This window comes from Passer montanus, unplaced genomic scaffold, assembly GCF_014805655.1.
Source record: "Passer montanus isolate IOZ18808 unplaced genomic scaffold, ASM1480565v1 scaffold37, whole genome shotgun sequence".
Classification (NCBI taxonomy): domain Eukaryota; kingdom Metazoa; phylum Chordata; class Aves; order Passeriformes; family Passeridae; genus Passer; species Passer montanus.
In genome coordinates this window covers 1,147,359-1,161,381 of record NW_024368485.1, presented here as the reverse complement: position 1 = coordinate 1,161,381, position 14,023 = coordinate 1,147,359, and the positions used below count along the sequence as shown (strand labels likewise).

At 44.6% G+C, this 14,023-nt stretch overlaps 1 protein-coding gene across 1 annotated transcript; it reads left to right on the top strand.

Moving 5' to 3' along the window:
• Nucleotides 1–10,921: 10,921 nt before the first annotated feature.
• On the top strand, nucleotides 10,922–14,023 carry LEFTY1 (left-right determination factor 1). The gene is made up of 4 exons (XM_039717128.1): nucleotides 10,922–11,165; nucleotides 12,046–12,283; nucleotides 13,028–13,267; nucleotides 13,584–14,023. Exons 1-4 carry the CDS (start codon nucleotides 10,922–10,924, stop codon nucleotides 13,915–13,917), a joined length of 1,056 nt encoding a protein of 351 aa, XP_039573062.1. The 3' UTR covers nucleotides 13,918–14,023.

The window sequence follows — 14,023 nt, the reverse complement described above, 5'->3', positions numbered from 1 at the left end:
CTTCAACAGCTCCTTAGCACCAGGTCGAACAAGTGTGCAGGGTATTTACACGTCCACGTGTGACTCTTCCCTTGCTTTATTAAATGACCTTATGGCTGGAGAACTCCCTTGTCACTTTAGTTTGATTTATCCCAGCAGGCTGTCCCTTGATGGGTGAATTCCCAAGAGGACTTCAATAGTCTCTGGAGGTGAGTAGCAGGTGGCCTGAGCTTTGCCATGCATGGCAACTCTCACCGTGGTTTCTTCTCTCTGAAGGAACTCATCAGCCCAGCTTGCTGTTCCCTACTTATCTGCCTATTCAAATACACCTTAATGGATTTAATTCAGGCTTCCAGCCTGGCAGCCCTTTGCTATCTTTTAATCTTTGCCTTCATCTGGCAACCTGTTTATGAGCTTCAATACACCACAGGATGAAATGTGGGCATTATGGGATTTTCCTTTGAAAGGTCTGAGCATTAAAATGTTTGTAATATAAACAAACAAGTAGAAAAATCTGGACAGGTACACGGACTTAAATGTCATAATTTAGATTTAATTGACAATTTACCCTTATTTAATTGACAATTTACCCTTATTTTTCCCTATTCTTTTTAATTGTTTTTGGCATGCTGCTTCTCATTCGTAAGTAATATGTTGACTTTCAAGGTAGAAATTGCCTTGTATTAAAGTTGGAATGTATTTTTGTTAATCAATACAACAGATTATTATACAACGTATTTAACTAAATATATCTGGTGATATATGATAGAAATTTGCTTTTTTTTACATTTTATGTCAGATAGGAAATGGTGAATGTAGCATTGGTATTGATGCTTGAGCATGATTCATTTTTCTTGTCATCTTCATCAAGTTATACTTGGATGAAAACTGGAGTTTTATTAAAACACACAGGAAACTGCAGTCTAAAATAGCAATGCTGAAAAGTATGGGAGGAAAAAGTAGGCTTATTGCAACATACTTTGCATAAACTTGATTTATGAAGTAGTGAATCCATGTGCTTCCTCATCACTCACCTCTGGGCAGGGTGAGGTTTTAAACCTTGGTTTCTTTGGAGTAGTTGCAGGTGTGGAAAATCCCTTGCTGATATATAGGATTGTGAGGTTTATTGTTAGCCTGTGACAACGCAACCACTGTTGGTGTGACACACCTTGGTACAAAACTAGGGCAGGGTGGCCTGCAATGTGGGTGACTTCATTGTTTCTTGAATGTACAAATTATCTTAATGCTTATCTGTGCATTAACCCCATGTGTATGGAACATGAAGGGACTTAATGCATAGGTGGCACAGCACTAACTATAATTAGGGCAGCTCCCTGAGGGAGAGAGGGAGATGGAGAAACCATCTGGCACAGTCTGGTTTGTCCCACTGCAGAGGAGAGCGCCTGGCCACATGGGCCATTGGATTTGTCAGGCACCAGGTATGTTTGTTACCAGTATGAAATATCAAACCACTGAGCTTGTAAAGCTTTCCCATTCCCAGGTACAGCTCACATTGGTTTTCCTGAACAACTCCAGTGTCCTCAAGAGCCTCTGTACTCCTCAGGTGTCTTCACTGAACACAGTGACTCCGGTTGCAACAGTACTGAGACGAGCCCTGGAGAGATTTTAGCATCCTTGCCTCAGGTTCTGCTTTCCCTGGAGCACAGAGATGAGTGGTTGTTTGTGCAGGAGACACAAAATGCTCTAGGAGATCATGCAGTCTAAACCAGTGGTGAGTCAATTCAGCTGGGTTTGATGCAGCTTTGGATTGAGAGTAAATTTTTGTGAAGCAAGCTCTGAAATCCTGGTTTCAATCCAAATAGGTCAGAAGAGGAACACTAGTTTTTCCCTTTTTATTTTTTTTCTTTCCAAACACCACTCAGTTTGACAGCTTTGAAGAAACTACTCACAGTTGATCTGCTGTATCCACCCTCCATCTGCAGAGAGTCCAGTGAGATTCCCAGCTTTTAGATGTAAGAACCCTGTTCCAAGGCATTGGCAACAACACTTCCTGGTTTACTGGCTTGGTTTCCCTTAAAATGTCAGCATCAAACATGCTGCTTGATAATTTATAAATTTATAGATGAAATAGTTTTTTAAAGTACTTCCATAATGAGCAGTCTTTTTTTTTTTTTTTCTGCTGGGCAAGAATTCCCCCTTCCCACGTGTGGATTTACAGATGAAAAGAATTCAGTGTCCAAACTGTGAGGATTTCAAAGAGCTGGCAAGCTCTGAGTTCAATTTCCACAGCAGCAGCGCCTTGGCTCCTTTGCAGACAGAGCAGGGGAGCACGGGGGGACACTAATGACAGCAGGATGATCCTGGTGAGCCCAAGCAGGGGGTCAGGTGCCAGGGATGCAAGGGGCAAGTGGCTGGGCTGACTTGGTGTCAGGATGCAAAGTGGCTTAGGCAGGAAGATGTGAAGAGCTGTGGCCATGGCAAACAGCCACGACCAAGGGCAGTGAGGCCTTTTCCAGCAAGGAAGCTCCTGAATCCAGGGGAGCATGGCTTTGGTAGAGTATGACTGGAAGTGGTGAGGAGCAGCAGCATCCAGGCAGTTCCAAGTGCATGGCTGCTGCCTGAGGCACACCACAGGCACGTGGATCCTCGCTGTGAGCTTTCTGCACCTCCAATTTAGGGAAGCAGAGTGGCCTAAATCTGCTTCCCTAAATCTGCTTCCTTAGTGTGTGATTTCCTGTTGGACATATTATCACCATACTTTCTGATTTTCCCATTCTTGTCCCTCCCTGTCCACTCTTTCCTTCCTCTTTGTGTAGTATTTTATTTCTTCCCCATTCGTCCTTTCTCATATTTCCTTTCCTGTGATTCTTTTACTCTCTCTAAATCACTTTCTTTTCTTTCTGCTTCATCTTTCTCCTTTCAAATGTATGCAAAGGATATAAAGGTATTTCCTCACATCTCTTCCAGCTGGACTTGTCATGTTTGACATTGCCTCATGAGTGGGAGTGTGGCCTAATCTAAAAAGGGAAAGTAATGTAGTCACTGCAAGCTGAGCACCTGAGACACACAGGTGATCTATGGATCAATGGAGAACTTTCTTCCCTGGAACACATGGTTTGTTTTACTAAGATACTTTAAGTACAGTAATCATTAGAGTCTATTGCTGATTAGAGTTTTGTTGGTAGAAGCTACAGTGCCTTTGAAAATCAGCTTGTTTATTTTGGTGTCTAAATACGGACTTGAAAATTTTGGCCAAGGCAATTTGCTCAAGGTCGCCATCCTGACTCAGGGACAGAACTGGGAAAAGAGCCCAGATGTTTTCAGCTCTCCTTTCCTACTGATGTTATGTACAGCTTCAGTAAAGCAGATGTTTATATTTAGATTCACTGAAGTAGATGTTTATATATTCAAGTTATATATATCAGGTGAGTGGTCAGAATTAATCTGGGAGAAGTTAAGAGCAGGTCCTGTAAAGTGACATGGTTTCTGGAATGAGATGAACTCCAGGATGGAAGAAAGGATCAGTGTTACATGGGAACACCTAGGCAAACTATTCTTGCCTTCATAAAATGGTGCACCTTTTTTTTTTACACCCTGTCTGGGTCAGTTCCAGGGGCTGGACAGGCACAGCTCAGAGAGCAGGTGCTGCATGCAGAGCCCTGGCATGAACAGACCTGAGGTTTAAGGCCCCAAATTGCCAACTGCCCTGGGCAAGACTGAGCCAGGGTGATTGTGATTCCTTTGGAACCATAGTTCCTGTTAGAAGGAATCCTAATAGAAGATTAGAAGAGCTTCATACATCAATATAAGAACTTGAACTTATTATTCAAATTATCATAGTGAGAGCATTTCTCAGTGGACATGAAACTGTGTTAAGGGACCAGTTCTCATCCATTCAGGAAACAAGACAACTGTGTTCTGTTATTGCTGTGGTTTCTGGATCACTTTCAAGGCAACTCAAGCAACAGTATATTTTCATGTCCTATTATGAATCACAGCATCCTCTCCTTTAGGACAGCAAGTGTTCAACAGTTTACCAGCCTGGGAACACGGTGAAGGCCAGAGGTAAGCTTTCCTACCACAAGGGACTGAAAACAAATCAAACAGTGAAGCTTTAAAAGAGTTTTAAGAGCCAATTTTCCAAGTCTGGTTCACATAATGATTTTCTGATTCCTCCCATTGGATTTGCAGAAATTGAACTTCCTTGAGAACATTGTTTTCCTGTAGTCTGCCTTACAAGTTCTCCAACAGATCTGGTCAAAATGATCAAGCATTTCAAATTAATTCTCAGGTCACCTATGTCTCTGCTCGAATTGCAGTAATTATTTCTTGTTTTGCGGTCACAGGATAAAATATTCCTTGCTCTATTTTAGAATCAAAGCAGAGAAAAGGGACTAAGTTTTGCTTAGTTTCCCTTTTGCAAACCAAGTTTTGCTCAATGAGAAATAGACTCTAAATTCCTTCTTGTACCTTTGAAAAATCTTCTCCACGTGTATGATTTGTCAAAAGATGCTGAATTATGCACTGGCAACTGCTAAAGCTAAGAGCCATGCTGCACAGATAAAATAAATTTTAGTCACCACATCTTTAGTTACTCAGCCTGGAAAGCTGACAGATGCCAGCTTCAAATGCATGGCATTTCCTGCAGAATCACATGTCAAAGCCAAAATTAAGGTTCAGAAATGCATTTGGTTGCTAGGTGGTAATGTTGGCCATTCCTGGATTAATGGTTTTGAAAAAGCAAATGGTAAGGTAAGAAAAGGAAATAAAGGAAAGAACCAAACAACTGAAGCTTGTGTTTCACGCTTTAAGTGACCTGACCAAGTGTGGCTAAATTCCCTTTTAAAATCAAATGGCCATGATGCATCTCCCATGGTGCTGCAGTATGAATGCTAAAAGGATTAAAACTGGTCAGGTCACAGAGCTTTATTTTTTGCTCTTTTAAGGGCCATGTTATATCCGAGGCCTTATATTCCTTCTTTACATAGATATGAGTGCATGGCAGGAAATTACATAATTTCCTGTGCCATGAAGTAAAACACCCTTTTCTGTTCTGTTTGGAGTCAAAACCACAAAAAACGGCTATTTTTAAAGTTTTCTTCTGAATTCTTTTAAATTAAATAGTAATAACATTAAAAATGTTAGAAATCAATACCATGACAATATAAATATTTAAGTGCAAACAGCTTTCTAGTAACTGCTTGAGTAGGAGCAGTCTATCCACACACCCTCCTTCTGAACAATTTTGAAAACAAAAGAGAATTAGGGACTATTTTGGTATTTGTTACTGTGCAATTCTCAAAGGTGTAACAAACTACTCAATCTAGGTAGAAGAGGAATGGAATGAAGAGGATACATAATAAATCACCACTAACAGTAAACAACTCACTAGATTTTAAAAATGAGTTAATTATTTGAAATTTTATTAACAGATCTAAAATATTTTAAAATTAATTTCAAATAACCTACAGGCCTTTAAGACCATTCTCTCAATCGGTATCAGCACTCTGAAGACAAAGTAAAGCTTCCTGCAAAAATTCAGTGCCATGCTTACAGCCTCTTTCTGTTTAAAAAGAATGAACATCAAGCACCAGGACGAGGGAGTATAGTCTGATCCAGGTCATCATTTCCAAGATGGTTTTGTACCTCTTGGAACTCCCAGCTTCCAGGGATGTTCTCCCTGTATGAGCCCAGCTCACCCAAAGCTCAGACAAGCAGGTCTGGTGCTGTTGCTGGGCCCATCCAGAATTCCACCTCCCCATCCTTTTGATCACAGCCCCCTTGTGCTGTTAACATCAAGGACAAAAGCCACATGTAGGTAATTATTTTTGAAACTGAATACATCTAAGTTCCATGGTGTAAAACCCACTGACATGCAATAGCCCCAGAGCCACTTCAGCAGCAGATGTTACAGGTGGAAAACAACCACGTGAGTAGTTCAGCTCATTTTCCTGTTGTTGCAGGTATCTTTTTGCCAATCAGTAGATTTGCTAAGGCACTGCCCAAGCTAATTTTGAATAGCTCAGTGAGGACTAGCAGAAGTCTTTGGGCAGCTGCTCCTCTGGTACTCTATCTGATGTACCAGATTAGAGAAGTCTAAACCATCAATTCTGTCTTGTCATCTGTGTGTGTTAGCACTTAATTTTGCCTTCTACAATCTTTCATTGGGTTTTGTAATTTTCTATGCAAGTAACAGGCCTTTTTAGAGTTTTCTTGCACTCCACTAACAAATTACTGTTTTGCACAACAACTCATCATTTTTAGCAGAAGTTGCTTTTTAGGTCTCACTCATCTTGGCCTTTCATCTTTATTTTTGGCCTGCAGAAAAAAATATATATTCCAGCAAAGTTAGTAATGCAAATTATTCAACTTGCATTAACATATTCTTCAGAATCTTTCTGCCTTTACAACTTCTCCTGGCAATAGAAATAAATTACAGCTGCTAGAATATAGTGTTATTCTTTCTCTGTCTGAGTTGGGGAAAAGTGATTCATTTTCTCTCTTTCTTAGCAAAAGAGGACAGTCTGTTCAATGAAGCAAAACTTATTAGAGCCAAAATTAACTGGAGGAAATACAATCCATAATTAAGCCAGGTTACTTAGTGCCACAGATGCAGTATAAAGAGTATTCCAACTGTATTAGCATGACAGGAAAATGGGGACATCACTCAGTTTTTGGAAAGCCAATTGCCACACAAACTTGGCACAGAATCAGTAAGGTCTATGGGACATTGAATCTGCACAATAAGGCAGAAGAAATGTACTTTTAAAGAAAAAGTTTGATAAACTTCTACGCTATAAATACAGTTGCAAGGGGAAAACAGCATTTTAACTAGGCTGATAAACGGGCTCTGATTAGAAATTAAGCGGTGCTCCTACAGAATTCAACTATTTCCCAGGAATTAGGACATTCCTTAATGAGGTGGACTGTGGTGTAAAGCAAGCAATTCGGGGCTGTATGCTTATTTATCTGATTCGACTGCATTAGCTAAATGTCAGTGTTTTTGCCAGCAGCCTATGCTGCACCCATTGGAGCAGTGACAAGTCCTGCTTCTCCAGCTAACAAACAAGGAACAGACTGGGGCAGTGGGGAGGAGACTGCTGAAGGCATAGAAAACACTGTATTTAAACAGTTGTGTTTGCTTTTCTGTTAAAAAAAAATCTTGAAGATCTCCTTTCTGCCAGAACACTGGCACTTTGCAAACGCTGCCAACACAAACCCCTGCGAGCGAGCCAGCTGACATCAGCTGACCAAGGACATGGGGGGACTTTGGACATTTTATCCATTCCTCCTCAGACAGACAGCCTTTTGTCCTGCCCATCTGACCAAAACAAGCTCATGAGTAAAAGCAGAAGCTGCCGATGGAAGATGTGCTTCTGTCAGTGCAACCAGAGATACACAGCACCAGGAGGGAAGAACTCAATAGGATGTGATTTTTCAGATATTCCTATTGGATATTTCAGTCTGACCTGCTCTGGTGATGAGGAAAAACAGTCTCAAGTCCTTGCCTAGATTAAACGAGCTGGACAATTTCTGTATAGCTCAAGCAGGTGATAGTTTGGACCATAAAAGTTGCTACTGTACCTGGCTCCTCAGCAGGAGAGTAAACACTAAGGACTGAGGGTGAGGTTGCAGCATCTTTGGAATGAGATCTGTGCACTCAGAGCAACCACAATTCGTCTCAGACATGGGACATGAACTTCTGTTTCCCAGAGTCAAGTTAGCCAGGGCTCACAACACTGATCCAAAGTCCCTCTTATGACTTTGCACCCACTGGAAGGAGGAAGGGAATGCATGAGAGGCAGGTAAGTCAGGTGATACCTGACTGAGCACAAAGCCTTTTGGCACAAATATAACAAGGCCAAGTTTTTGCAACAGATCCCAACCATCAGAAAGATCAACACAACTGCATTGGGTAGCTCTGCTGTTTTCAGTCTAGCTCTGGGAGACACCCAGATGTCTTGTGTTATCAGGCCTTACCTTCTGGAAACTTTTCCATGCCAGATACTAGCAGAGCAAGCTGAGGCCACAGGGAGCAAACTCTAGGGAGCTGTCCTGGCCCACAGAAGTTGCCTTTCACATCACTCAAGCAAGGGCAGTTTTAATATGTGCCCAGCTGTAATACAAAAGGGTTATGTCCATGGCACTTGAAATCTTCAAAAGTTTAATATTCAGACCCTCAATACTGCAAATACATTTCAAACATTCTTGTTTCCCAGGATAATAGCTACATAATTAGGGAAAGCCTTTCACACTTTCTCTTTGATCCCACTGGATTTATTTAGCAAAAGTCATTGCACGGATGTGCCCAGCAAATGTCTTACAGAAGTGCTTGTAACAAAATTAAAAGCTTAAATATAGAGATTGTCTCTCCACTAAGTACTGGCTTTTATTAAAACTGGGAGTTGCTCATACTTCACCCCTTGCAGCCTCTTTGAATCCTCTGTTTGACATTTCAAAAGTGCCATGCAGGTTCTAATACACATTACACAGAAAGAGCTATTATAAAATTCCTGACTTTTTCTTGTTTGCACGACAAAGGGGGAATGGCAAATCCTCCAATTGGACCAGATAATCACTCTCCTGTGAAAAGCCTCCAATATACATCCTCTGTTTTCTTCTTAGCTGAGCTTCATGTGTGTTTGGTCAATAATTTTATTTTGGGTGTGAAGCCCATAAATCACTTTCCAATACACATTGGACAGCAGAGAGTCCTGGTGGATTTGGCATCAGCCACAGGAGAAATCACATCCGGATACAGGAAAGCTGGGTGCTGCTGGAGCAATCAGACATTTTCATTTCATGTTGTCATGGTCTTTTGAAGAACACTCACTGCAGAGTAGGACCACTCTCTGGGACAAATACTAATTGGATGGATAAATAATTATGGGATTGTGTCTTCTTACACAAGAGAGAGACCATTACAAATCCATGGACTGCAGTTTTATCCAGGTTACCATACAAACCTAACAAATTCCCTGCTGGAACTGAGCTGGCCAATATTTAGAGGGCTCATGTGCAGAAAGCTTTGTCAGCCATGTGAACATTGCTCAGGCGGTTTCCAGCCTCTGACACAGCCCATGGTGTGACCAGCTTTTACCCCAGCCTCTAGGAATCAGTAATGTGCCTGGAGAGACGGTCCTGAGGGAAGAGCTGGGTGTATGGAGCTTTCCTAAAGGGGTGAGGGGTCACAAAGGTTTCAGGAAAAAAACCTTCCCTTTTATTCACAAGCGCAGGAGTATTTGACATGAGCTGAACTTGAAGCTGACAAATGAAGTGGATATTTTTCACTGCTGTTTGTGTCTTGGGAATGGATGTATTTTGAAGTAATACACAAATGCATGTCTAAAATTCATCTCAAAGTGCAGGATTAAAGAATGTGCTGCCTTGGGCCATGCACAGGCTGTTACTTTGTAGTCTGTTCCATTTTCATCTTAAAACTCAATTTAGCTAAATAAGGTGCCCTTTTAACATCTATCAGGGGCTTTATCACGTTTAAGAAGACAAGTTTCTTAAAAGGTTGTAAAGACAAAGTGAGCAGTAACAGAAATGTTGAGTGGGGCTCTTTCAGACTACTTTATTGCCTTCCCCTGAGTGCAAAACAGGCTGCCTCCCTCAGCTGACACTTGTTTTAATGAGGGATGAGCCACAAAGGGGTGATTTAGTACAAGTTCATTACATTGCATCCTCCAGCCAGACTGTCCTCAGGGCACACCATTCAGCCTGGGCATTGGGTGAAACTGGACCAATTTAAAATCATTTACAGAGGCATATAAAATCCAAAAGGGCTTTTGATGCTGAAGACATTTATACGTAGGCTCAGGTATGTGGCTGCTGGAGAGGATGAGAATCTGCCCCAGGTGCTATGATCCTTCATGCTTTTATCAATCACATTTTATTTCTTCAATTCAATCCTCCTGGGGTTGGTGCCAAAAATAGATTTCCACACTTTATGCCAGCAAAGGCCAGGGAAGAAAACGGTGTAAGTTTCCAGTTTAAATGTTACAAGGTAAAGCTCCAGCCTCCTCATCCCAACCTTCAGATCAGCTTCACTCTCCAGAGCCAGTGCTCTACTGTGGCTGTTAACAGCATTCAAAATACTGATATTCTTCATCCATGCTGGGAATAGTGCAGTGGTTTCTCATGTTCACTGAGAAGGGATTTGCTTTTACATAAAGCCCTCTTCTTCTAAGCATGAGTATTGTGAAACCCACAGGAATCCATAAAGAGTGATGGGGTGTTTTTCTAAAATGTCACACCCGTACATCTTCCACATTCTGTGATTCAGAAGCAGCATAAAAGCCCATCAATCATTCGACTGCTGTGACTCACTGCCCTGATTCATACACTTGATACAAATATTCAGAGATCAAAGTGGAACCTAACCCCCCCCACCCCAAAGATTAAAATTATTTTTCAATGCTTGCCATAAAAATGGACTTCCAGCTACAGCTAAAGCTTCTCCTGATTGTTATTGGCAAGTTCTCTGCAGTAAAGATTGATGCTTCATTTAGGAATCATATGGTGTAGCACATAAAGCAATGTATTCTGCAGCTGTGCTTCCTCCCGAGCAAGGCTGAGCAGGGGACACCGATTGCTCAGGGGGCTTCTGGGCAAATATTTACAGGGGATTAAAAAAGAAAAAAGGGAATTTCTTCCCCGTGATGGAATCTAGGAGCCCCCTAAACCTTCTTGTATTAACTTTGCAGTGGACGAAGGTGTTAAACTGGCATGTGTCTACCAACAGGGGAGTGATCCTTTTAAGTCCTCTGCTTCGTCCCCACTTGTGAAATTTGTTGTGCCAGTGGGACGAGGCTGGCTATAAAACCCCAGCACGGGGGACCTCCATGCATCTCGGGCAGCCTGCCAGCACATCTCTACATCTCTGCCGAGAGCAGCCCTAGGGAAATCTCCCCATTCATCTCTGCCGGGCAGGGAGCTGCTTTGCTGGCGGAGGAGGATGGACCTGAGGTGTGCCTGGATGCTCTGCGTGCTCTGCCTCATCCTCACGGTGCAAGCATTCACCCAGGAACGCTTCAAGGAGGTGGTGCTGAAGCAGCTGGGGCTGTCCGAGGTCCCTAAACTTCACTCGAGAGACTTGGTGGACCTGGTTATCCCAGAGCACGTCAAGAACAAGTACATGTCCATGCTGAAGCGCCAGCGGGTGAAGCGCCGAGCTCTGCCGAGCCTGGCTGGCATCCTCAGGGCGATCCCGGGACACACAGGTAACACTGCTGCTGCTGGCAGCATCCCAAGCATCCTGCTGCCGCCAGGGAATCTGCCAGGGCTCTCCCGGCTGGCCGCAGCATGGGCAGAGGCAAACCCCCCAGGGGAAAGGGAATGAGGGTCGGGTTTGGCTCCAAAGCTCAGCTGGGCGGAGGAGGTGCATGCAACAGCATCGGAAAGATTGACAGGCACCCTCTGCACCTGGAGAGGGGGTCCCGCGGTCCTTCCAAAGGACGGGATGCTGCTGGAGCTTGATGGAAGCCTTGGTAGCCTGGGAACAGTCTGGGCAGGTGAGAGGGAAAAAAGAGTGCAGGTCGTGTAGGTTTTGGGTGAAATCTACAGCAAGTCCTCTAATAGGAATCACACCTCTTGGAGAATGTTTCACTCTCACTCATTTCTTTTTTGTTTAGGTTATTTTTTTATAGGAAAAATTACCAAGGAGAAAAATAGCCATACAGATACAATAGTGACTGTACAAGGGCACTTAGAGCTTATTGTGCTTTCAAAGGACATACACAGCACCCTGAGCAACAAATGAGAATACTTTTTCATCCCAGCTGGTGCAGTTTTCTGCTTTCATGGCCAGCACTGGCACAGAGGTGCACGCTTCTTGAGGTCTGCTCAATTTGGGGTCATATTATGCCAGAGATTTAGTTCTTCCAGGCTGCAGAGGCTCAGACATAGGAGAATAATTAGGGCATTTGCAAGACATTGATTCGAGCATGCATTAGAAAAGGTGAGTTTAGTGGCTGTCTCTGCGACTGGGAGCATGGAAGGAGTGTGTTGTGATGATAATTGTGCATGAAATGTGGCAGCTTTTCTCAGCAGGGTGGCAGTGACAGGCTCTCCTTTTTGTCCCCCACTGCACAGGTATGACAGGGGAAGTCCTCTACTCCGACACAGCCACACGCCAGAAGCTGATGTTTGACATGGAAGGCAGAATACCTAAAAACAGCGAGGTCACAATGGCTGAACTGAAACTCTTCAAAAAGCCTCTGGACAGAACAAACCTGCCTGCCAGGCAGTCTCACAGGCCCGTGTCCAACGCCAGAGTCAGCGTGTACTGGGTGCAGCAGCAGCACGATGGTACCAACAGCACCTCCCTGATAGATTCCAGGTAAGAAAGGAGCCTCTGCTGGAGTTACAGGGTTTGGGTATCGTGTGGTTGTGCCTCAGCTCAGTCTGATGGGGTTTGCATCTGTACAACCACCTTATATGGCCTCTAAACCCAGAATGAGCTTTTAAGAGCAGGTATTATGCTGAGATGGCAATATATGATGATTCTTTGAAATAATCTATGAAATGAAGGCAGGTACTGCTACATCTTCCTCTCTGAAATCCCCCACCTGGTTCAATTCTGTGCCACTAACTCAAGTGGGGTACTGGCTACTGGTATTCTTTCCCCTGGCCATTTTATTAGCTGGTTTCAACAAGTAAATTTTGCAAAAATCATCTGATTCTGTAATGGTGAGCTCTGTGGAAGTTTTGCAACCCTTGAAGGCAGAACTAGACTGGATTGGAAATTTATGGCCCTAGTGCAGCTCAGGCAGGAGCAGGTGGGAGCCTGGTGCTTACCAGGCTGTCGTCACCAATACTGAGGCTGCCCATGATCCTGTACCACCTAATTTTTTGTATGAGCAAGTAGAGAGGGTTCTTTCTGGCCCTTCAGTGTCTGCTAGATCTGCATTTTTCTTTTTGAGGTGGCAATTAACTGCTGTGGGTTCTTGCCCAGAGCAAAAATGATCATGTAATCATGGCATGTGACAATCTACAGGAAGTAAATTATCCTGCTGCAATAACAGCGCTGCGAGCCCGGGATTTTTCTGATGGGCTTTTCTAATGCCAAGCCCTTGTCATGCAGGCTGGTTCCTATTCGTGAGTCGGGCTGGAAGAGCTTTGATGTGACCCAGGCCGTGCATTACTGGCTGCGGAACAAGCGGCGGGAGCCGATGTTCCTGGAGGTGCGGATCGAAGGGGAAAGGCTGGGCAGCTACGCCTCGGAAATGGCCAGAGCCGTGCGCTTCACCTCGCAGGACCCCAGGGACAGAGCGCCGGGCAAGCCTGAGCTGGTGCTTTACACCCTCAGCTTGGATGACTACGGGTACGTATGGAACCTAAAGCTCTACTGTCTCTGGTGTAATTTTGTCCCTGGATTATTGGGGGCAGAGGGCAAACCCAGGGTAGGCAGCTCTTACCCTCACCAGCGTTCACCAGCTGTGAATGGAGCAGTTAGAAAGCTACTGCTGAATCTCACCTCTCCCCTTCCCGTATCTGTTGTCTGAATACTCAAACAAACCCTGAGCACGGCCCAGCTTTCATGCCTCAGAGCCCACCTACTCTATCACCATCAGGGAGATTCCTCCCACCCCCCATTTTCCAGCTGCAGCACCCATTCCCGTTTCTCCCTTGTTGTCCAGGAGCCCTGGTGACTGCAGGGAGGAGGCGGCGCCGGGGAAATCCACCTGCTGCCGGCAGAAGCACTACATCAGCTTCCGCGAGCTGCCGTGGGCTCAGCACTGGATCCTGGAGCCCGCGGGCTTCCAGGCGTTCCGCTGCTCCGGGAGCTGCCTGCAGCCGCCCCTGCGCCGCCCCGGCTCCGGCCGGCGCTCCTGCGCCGTGGCCGGCAGCTCGGCGCTGCCCGTCATCTACCTCGTCAAGAGGGGCAACCACACGGAGATTGAGGCGGCCGAGTTCCCCAACATGGTCGTGGAGAGGTGCAGCTGCGTGGCGGATGGCGCGGCGCTGGTGTGACGAGGCGGTGGCGTGGGGTGTCATCCATCCCCTGCAGCCCTGCCAGGAGCCACGCCGGCCCCCAGCCCCAGGGACAGCAGGGAAGGTCCTGGGGGGCTCCTGCCGG

Coding starts and splice junctions, on each gene's coding strand:
- LEFTY1 (XM_039717128.1), top strand. CDS start 10,922: ATGCTCTGCGTGCTCTGCCTCATCCTCACGGTGCAAGCATTCACCCAG. Junction 11,166..12,045: donor GGCGATCCCGGGACACACAG/GTAACACTGCTG, acceptor CAGGTATGACAG/GGGAAGTCCTCTACTCCGAC. Junction 12,284..13,027: donor ACCTCCCTGATAGATTCCAG/GTAAGAAAGGAG, acceptor CTTGTCATGCAG/GCTGGTTCCTATTCGTGAGT.